Below are 8,444 nucleotides of genomic sequence, written 5' to 3'. Positions count from 1 at the left end.
TCAACCTCCATTTCCTGAAAATTAAGATTCAAAACTATTAGATTATTTGATTTCAATTCTCATAACAGGTGCAATAACAAAAACATACGATATATGGAGAAAGCATAATAGGTAAAGCTATGTTGTAAACGAGAAAACATAATAGGTAACCTTAGATTGTCGTTGACGATGAAGCAAAAACGTACGATATAAGGAGTAGTCCTCCAATGGCACCTTTGATGAGTGAGAAGCAAAAAAAAAAAAAACAAAGATACTGAGTGAAAAAGAAATCCAAGAGGAGGGAGGGAGGGAGAGAAGACGGTACATTATATATGGTTTTGAACTAAACCACTTACTTAAATTGGCCCTAAAACCCAATCTCATAAAAAAAAGAGTAACAAACCAAAAAATCATAAAAAGGGGTAACAAACAAAAAGCTTCATATAGTTTTCCTGTTTCTTGTAAGTCTCCCGTTTCTTCCTTCCAAAAAAATAAATAGAAAGGTTTGGGTTTGCTGTTTGTTCCTTCCAAAAAATAAAAAGAAAATAGAAAATTACGTACTAATAAATGTCCTATTACGTACCAAAAAAATAAATGTCCTCTTTTGGAGAATTTCTAGTAGGTATAGGATTAGTTTCCTGTTTCAGGACAAGATTAATTAGGTGATTATATAAATACCTACTTTGCATTCGGCATACCCAAAACCCCTTCTGCCGCGGCATTCTCAACCCCTAAATTCCCTTTTGCCTCAATTTAAGCATTCCAATAGCAAAGGACATATCATGGGCGAAATATCTCAATTTTCCGTGGCCGCCGTTGATGAGCATACCTCGGGTCAAATGGATTTTTCATGTCAAGATGAGCTACTGGGCAAGATACTGCAGATCGAGAAAACTGTGGGCCAACTGTTGGATTGGTCGAAATCAATAACGCAGAAGTTTGGCTTACTACGCCCCGATCCAGCCATAACTACGACCACGCCGCTTCCACCTTCCGCGGTGCTTGAGGACTGCAATTCTGACCATGAGGCTGATGATTTTTACCCAAGGTCAGTTCTGAATTCTCATTGTTGTTTTTCTTTTCTTTTTTGTTTAGTTTCTCTCCCTGCTATGCATTTTGAATAATTTGCTTGAAATATATATATATATATATATATATGTATAATAACCAGTTTCTACTAGATATTTTGGCCCAAGAAAAAAAATTATACTAGATATATTCTCTCTAGGCAGGGTAGATCTTTGAAAAATGATTAACTTGACTTGTTCTATACATCTCTTTTCTCTCAGCTTGCCTGAGGATTGGGAGCAAACATCAATGACGGTATATCAAGAGGAAGCTAGATCTGTATGTTTATTCGTGTCTTCTTGTGAGGACAGAGAATGCACTAATTCAGTCTATGAAGTGAAATTCACACACAGAGGAGAAGTCAAGCATGAACCCCCAGTAGTTAGACAAGTTGCCAAGTTCCACGAGGGTTTTTGCCTTAACGCTGCACGGATTTTCAACCACTCCAAATTATACTGCATTGGACAAGATGGTGGATTTATTGTTGACACGAGGAGTTGGTCAAAATGTTCATCTATTCCTCCTATCCCATCCTCTAACTTACTAGAAAATATTGTGTGTGCGTATGGCAAGGTTTATTATTTTTTATGTTCGTCACCCTTCTCACCAGTTACGGGACACTCCTTTGGGAGATATAATCCCGATCATAAGGTTTGGGAACAAATGACTTCTTTTCCATTTTATGATGATTATGACCCCACTATGCTAATGACTGGTTATGCCGTTTGTTATGGAGTTATTTTGTTTTCATTGTCTGGTTCGAGGGACGAGAGTTTCAGTATAGTTGCTTTTCACGTGGGTAGAAGGGATTGGAATCGAGTGAAAATTGACACTTCTGCTCATAGTGCTCCTCTTTTCGAAGGGAGGGCCATGGTTGTAAACGAGACTATCTATGCCTTATATGGGGATGCAAAGATTAAAGCATTCTCCTTTATAAGGGAACAATGTGATGTTAATGGTATTTCATATTCCCTAAGGCAACTGTTTGTTGTGCAAGGCCTTGATATCGCGCGTCCGCTGCTGCCATGGCTTAACGATATGACACACTATTTGGTTCATTTGGGAAACCATGACTTTTTCTATGTCCAGACTGGCTGGTGCGATTCACATCCCAAGGTTCAATATCTTAGTATCACCACGTTTGAAATTGTTCTTGGAAAAGGAGGAAAACATATGATCAAGATCATAGATTCATTTGTTCATCCTGTGGATATCAAGGGCTCTGAATGGTTCGATCTTGTTTTTTGCTTCACACCGTAAGTTTCCTTCACGTTTCTTGTGTTTTTATCAATAACATTTAATTTGTACCTAGGAATTCTGGTGCATTTTGTATATAACAAGGTTTCTCATTCTTATGACTCAGTGAGTGCGATGATTATGAACCCATTGAAGTATTATGAATCGGCCAAAACAAGAAGAAATAAATGCCATGAAGCTCGAAATAGAAGCCATGCATGCAACTTGAAGAAGCCAATGATATGGGAATTGAATATCAGGAATTGTGAAATATAAAAATTTAAAAGCCTTGGATAGCTACCACCTAGAATAAAAAATTTCCTATTTCCTATAACTTAGTTTGAGACATTTGAATTTGTCTTTGTTAACTTCCGCTTATTTTAATTTTATATTTATTTTAATTTTGGCTTAATTCTTCCGAAAGTGAGATGGAAACTATGGTACTGTGCTAATCTTTTATGTATTATTTTTGCTAAAGCTGTGACCTGGTTCTATTTTTGCTTCTCCTCTTTTCACTCCTATGGACCAATACTGGATCCTCTATATGTTATCTGATGTTTGGATTATTCAGTTTCTTACAAGACCTGCTGATCATTTTGATTGAACTGGTTTGTTTGCTGGACACTGTAATGATTTTGGGAATCTGTCTGGGACTGATATAGAAACCATCACGTTTCAAATTGCTGGAGACTATAATGATTTTGGGAATTTGTTTAAAACCTACGTGAAAGAAAGAATTATGCCTCAGAATATTGATATGATCGATCTTCTTGGAAAGACAAAAATTTATGCACTGCATAAATTATTAGCTTGCTCTAATAAAGGCATAAATAAAATAAGTATAAGGGCACAATCTCATCTCTATCCTATTCAAATATGACATGATTATAGTGTGCCTTTCTTGAAAACAGTACAAATATGACTCATTTGTGCTTAAAGATGAACAATAGGCCATAAAAATTGTAGAAATGGTTGTGTTCGCATATGACAGACTCTATTTTCTTGATGCTACCAGTGAAGGAGAAATTGGTGGGAGAGTTGAAGGAGGTACTTTATGGTCAATTTTAGAGTTACTTCTAGTTGCTTGGTCTGCTATGGTATAAATAAGAGTACCCTCAAGTTCTCAAGTAAGGAGGTGCTTCTTAGTTGGGGACTTGTAATCTTCAGTGCATGATCGAATAACTCCTTAGTCTTTTTCTAAGCCGTATAGTGCACCATATCCAATCCCCCATTGATAGACTGTTGAAGACATGGCGTCACAGGACGTGATGCCGGATGACATTCAAGTTTCTGACCCCCAAAAAAAACAAAAAACAAAAGACCGTTCAAGTTTGATATCACTTCTTTTTAAAAATTTCTCGATTTTCATATATATGAAGATTTCTCAACAATTGTTCAACGTACAAGATTCACTTCATTCTCATAAAGAATATTTGTTTCAAGTCGTAGAAAAGAACATTAACTTGCATTCAAAACCCCATAACACGAGTGTATATGTGTAAGAAAAACCCCCTCTCTTAATTTTGACAACAAGAAAAATCAAGAATATTTGTTTATTTTCTAATAATAAACTAAAATTAATTCCTTCACCAAATAAATTGAAGTGATTCACTTGTGCTATTTGTTTGAGACTCAAACGAAACAAATTTAAACTATGATGTTACATTGATTACCAAATCGAACCTTCCTCATCCATAGTACAGTATGACGAAAAGCGCACAATCATAATCAAAATCTTTCATGTTGTAATTTCCAAATCCTAAACCTTATTTTGAGAGAGCTACAAGATGTTCTTGTAAATTATCTTCAAATCCCCACCTAATAATCAAAATTACAAAACTACCATTAAACAAGAAGCAAAATACAAATCTGATCCTCACAGCCAAAGAAGCAGCAGCAAAGCAAGAAGCCCAAATAACCCCTCGCGCATGTTAGCACCGCTTCTCATTCCTCCATTTCCCGGCGTCTGATCTCCGGCGACGGTCACAGGCGGCGACTGAGTCGAAGCACTCGGAGGCTCACTGTACGGAGGAGGCGGAGGTTGGTTGAGGATCGGCGGCAACCCGAGCCCCTTGTTGACTTGGATCGCGAAGGCCATGCCCTGATGGCACTGCTCGCCGTCGCCGGCTCCGGAGAAGTAGTAGGCGGGACCCTCTTGGGTCAACGGTACCGCGATGGTCTGCGCCTCCCCGAACGCATTGCTGCCGCCGCCGTACTCGAACGCGTCGTCGTCCGGCGTGCAGCCACGGTATGCCGTTTCGTTGTAGGTTTCAATCACCGTCTGGTTTGTACTTGTGTTGAAGACTACAATAAAAAATTAAAATTAATTAAATTAAAAATGTGATATGATATTACATTGAGGTTTGAGATTGTTAATTAGCTCACTGAGGTAATCTCCGAGATTGAAGGTCTGGGAGGCAGCCCAAGAGGAGTAATTGGCGAAGGAAGAGTTGGTGGTGGCGTTGAAGAACCAGCCGGTGGGCCCACCGACGGTGTGGTTTATGTATTGGGTAGCCGGAGGCGCAGCTGCTGCGGCAGCTGTGGCGGTGATGGCGATGAGAATAACAATGACCGTCGGATTCGCCATGGCTGATCTGATGGCTCTGGTCTGGCCTCTCCGATCTGCCTTTGAAGGCTTTTAAGTAGCTGGGCTAGATGATGAGGTGGCTGTTTGTAATTTGCTGTGATTTTGTTGGCGTTTGAAAAGGTTTTTGAAAATTGAAGTGTTTAGAGAGTGGACTCGATTTTATTATTAAAAAGAATTCGGTGGTGTACGCGTTGTTTGGGTTCACATGTAGCGGTGGAGTGTGGAAAAATAGTCGAGTGCTTCCCGGTCGTGGGCCATGTGAAGTGTGGGGTCCACAGGTGCCAACTCTTTTTTCTTCTATTAATTTTGCAGTGAAAATACGAGGTCGTTTTGGCAATTTTGTGTTTTTGTTTTAGTAGTGTTAATTGTTGTAGGATTATATGTTTGTGTTATGCAATATAAGTATGTGTTGATGCATTTTACATGTGATAAATTATGATTTCTCATCATTTTATTGAGGGAAAAATATTAAATAGAGAAAAGTATGGCAGATCCGGTATATCCAATGGGTTACACACGCCCGATCCGCCTCATTGTCATCCCCATTTGAACCTTTTTAGGATGCAATGATAATTTCCACAGAATGCCCATTCCATCGTTTGGTTTACAGACTGAAAATGATTGCATGACATTGTGAACTCTGCTTAACATTATTGATTTTTCACATGAGGTGCTCAGTTTGGTTTTTTATGAGTGTTAATAGGCCACACAACAATCATGAATGCTGCCAGTTTTTTTAGTATTATAATTTTGATTATCCTGGTAATCTAGATGCATCCAAGACAAGAATTATTTAAGTCACAAACCTTGTCTCATGATTGGCTGAATTTTAAAAATATTGTATTCTTTGCATACCTCATGTTTGCCACCAGAACCCAGGAGCCAAGTCTGAAGTTCAACAAAATATTCTCTTGCAGCATCAAGCATCTCTGCTGTTTGTATTACAGGTGTGATCTTAGAATTAACTATTCTTATCTTTGAAATTGCAATTTCTTAGTACAGAATAATACTCCTTAACAGGACAGGATGGATATATATAAATACTGATAAAGTCGTGATTTCCAAGTAGGATGCTTTCTAGCTGTTGTTGGAAAGTTTATTTGAACAAAATGGATTTCTGGGGTCAAACCTTTGATCGGGTTCCCGATTTCCTGGGACGGCTTGTGATTAGTCCAAGATTGAGCATCTGAATTCAGCAAGCTAAAATGACAAAAGAAATGGTTCTCATAACGATTTTTGCAAGCATGTGTTGAAGTATGGGTTCGTTTGGGATTGATTCTGGATAGGCCAAAAAACATTTCTATGGAGAATCACTTCTCCAAATAATCACTTCAAGTGGTTTTAAGTGATTTTATGGAGAAGCACATAAGAGGTGCTTATGCTCAGAATCACTTAAAGTGATTATATGGAGAAGCACATGGGAGCTGATTCTCCCCAGAAGTGATTATGGTCTATCAAGAATCACTCCCAAACTAGCCCTAAATCAGCACGAGTTTGTATTTTACAGTTTGTAGCCAAAATTGATAAACATGACGACAAAGAACCTCCCAACTGTATATTCTCATGTTCTCACCACAACGGTATGACCAAAGCACTATTTAACCTATCTATCTGTTTATACACATATCTGTTTATGCCAAGCATGCAAGCCAGCCCTATAGAAGTGATTTCTAGCTTCAAAGGGATGGACAAGATCAGATCAGCTTAACAACATGGCACGAGCCACTGATCTTCTTGTGATTGCGCTTATCGTTTTTCCTAGCATGGTTTTGGCAACAGAGTATGTTGTTGGAGATGATGAAGGCTGGAATTCTGGAGTCGATTACTATGCTTGGCTTGATGGCAAAACTTTCTATGTTGGGGATGTGTTAGGTAATTAGCTGATTACTTAGCGTGCAGATGCAACAAATTGCTGCCTTCTCTTTGCGGTATTCAACTAGAAAAATAATCATCATAAAATTCCTTGGTTGCTGTACGAACTTCTTTGCTGCATTGATTGATCAACGTTTTCTTTTCTTGAAACTTAAATTTTTTCCTTGATTTGGTTCTGTTCTTACTAAGTAAGCATTTTGCTCCTCTGTTTGTGGATAGTATAACTATAATAATTGACATCTTGGTTGTTGGTTTCCCAGTTTTCAATTACAATGCAGGTGACCACAATGTGATTGTAGTTGATGCTGACGGGTATGATAAATGCAGTGCATCTCCAAACTGGGGTTCTTATGACAGCGGCAACGACGGGATAACATTGAGCTCTCCCGGGGACAACTATTACATATGTCAATGGCACTGCGATTACACTGACCAGAAGCTTAAGGTCACTGTCTTACAAAGCTAGATGTCCCTCATCCTCATGCATGCCTGCCTGTGTCTTCACCCAAATTAGCACCACCCTGAGAAAAACTTGGTTGAGAATCTTGAGATTTTAGGTGATTTGGAAAGTCCAAAGGGAGGGCAGAGGTTTAGATTTGGTTGCGATATGAGTGTTGTGTGATTAAATAAGTTCTATGTTGGACTGACCACCTTATTGGCTGAGGTCATTTATAGTGTTTTTTTTTTTTTTGGTGCTCTTTTCTTGTCAATAAAGTAAAGATAGCATGATTCTCTTCTCTGTTTATTCATGTCGCATGTATTTTCATTTAATCCAAAGTGATATTACCAAAGGGGAATCCAACACGCAACCTTATTTTTAATCCAAAGGGATATTACCGGAGGGGAATCGAACACCCGATCTCAAAAATGATAAATGCATCTTAATCAATTGAGCAACAAGTGCTTTTATCATGTTGCATATAGTCTAGAATGTGGCTTTACAACTCACATTCTGTTCCCCATCGCACCCATAAATTGGTCAAGTTATGACAAGATTTTCAAGTAGGATGTTTTTAACGGTTGTAATTTGTATCTGAATAAAATGGCTCTCTTGGGCCAAACGAAGCTTTAATCAGGTTCCAAATCAAATTCCTTAGAGTTTTTTGTAATTTTTTTTTTATGATTACATATATAGCATTATTGAACATGACAAGAACCTCCAACTGTATATTTTCATCACAACGGTGTTACCAAAGCACCATTTAACCTTCATATGTATATGCTTGTTGTGCTAAGCATACTTACCAACCTATTATAATTAGGATTTTGAGGCTGACAATGTATAATACAAGCAATCAATGCAAATGGACAATCCAGAATTAATTTGCTTAACATGGCATGAGCCATCATTCTTCTTCTGATTGCGTTCGTCATTTTCACCGCGTTGGCAAAAGAATAACATTGTTGGAGATGCAGATGGCTGCAATTCTGAAGTTGATTACTATGCTTGGCTTGATGGCAAGACTTTCTATGTTACTTCTGGGTATGATCAATGTGTTGCATCTCCAAACAGGGTGCCCATGACAGTGGAAATGACAAAATAACCTTGAAGACTCATGGGAACAAATATTACATATGTGAATGGCACTGCAACTACTCTGGCCAGAAGCTTAAGGTCCCTGTCTTGTCAAAGAAGTTGTGAATCATATGCCTGTAATGTCTCCCATCCACATCACCCCGTGGGCAAAAAGTCTATTCAGAA

At 38.3% G+C, this 8,444-nt stretch overlaps 3 protein-coding genes across 5 annotated transcripts; 2 read left to right on the top strand and 1 right to left on the bottom strand.

Moving 5' to 3' along the window:
• The first annotated feature begins 583 nt into the window (after positions 1-583).
• On the top strand, positions 584-2,888 carry LOC107881207 (uncharacterized). The gene is made up of 3 exons (XM_016794501.2): positions 584-1,027; positions 1,269-2,303; positions 2,411-2,888. The coding sequence occupies exons 1-3, from the start codon at positions 762-764 to the stop codon at positions 2,445-2,447; spliced, it is 1,338 nt and encodes a 445-aa protein (XP_016649987.2). The 5' UTR covers positions 584-761; the 3' UTR covers positions 2,448-2,888.
• A 1,120-nt stretch (positions 2,889-4,008) lies between these two features.
• On the bottom strand, positions 4,009-4,870 carry LOC103331822 (early nodulin-like protein 18). Its single transcript, XM_008234491.3, has 2 exons — positions 4,669-4,870; positions 4,009-4,587 (listed from the first exon to the last, which is right to left on the bottom strand). The coding sequence occupies exons 1-2, from the start codon at positions 4,868-4,870 to the stop codon at positions 4,160-4,162; spliced, it is 630 nt and encodes a 209-aa protein (XP_008232713.2). The 3' UTR covers positions 4,009-4,159.
• On the top strand, positions 4,509-7,487 carry LOC103331821 (blue copper protein-like). Of its 3 annotated transcripts, XM_008234489.3 has the most exons (4): positions 5,008-5,148; positions 5,743-5,817; positions 6,633-6,742; positions 7,003-7,487. In XM_008234489.3, the coding sequence occupies exons 3-4, from the start codon at positions 6,634-6,636 to the stop codon at positions 7,206-7,208; spliced, it is 315 nt and encodes a 104-aa protein (XP_008232711.3). In that variant the 5' UTR covers positions 5,008-5,148; positions 5,743-5,817; position 6,633; the 3' UTR covers positions 7,209-7,487. The 3 variants fall into 3 exon arrangements, with proteins under 3 accessions (XP_088909375.1, XP_008232711.3, XP_088909374.1); XM_089053249.1 differs by lacking the exon at positions 5,008-5,148 and adding an exon at positions 4,509-4,531 and having other exon boundaries at positions 5,743-6,742; XM_089053248.1 differs by having other exon boundaries at positions 5,743-6,742.
• The last annotated feature ends 957 nt before the right edge of the window (positions 7,488-8,444 follow it).

Source organism: Prunus mume, linkage group LG5, assembly GCF_029339155.1.
Source record: "Prunus mume cultivar Tortuosa linkage group LG5, ASM2933915v1, whole genome shotgun sequence".
Lineage (NCBI taxonomy): Eukaryota > Viridiplantae > Streptophyta > Magnoliopsida > Rosales > Rosaceae > Prunus > Prunus mume.
The sequence above is the reverse complement of the archived record's forward strand: the minus strand, read 5'-3'. Positions and strand labels throughout refer to the sequence as shown.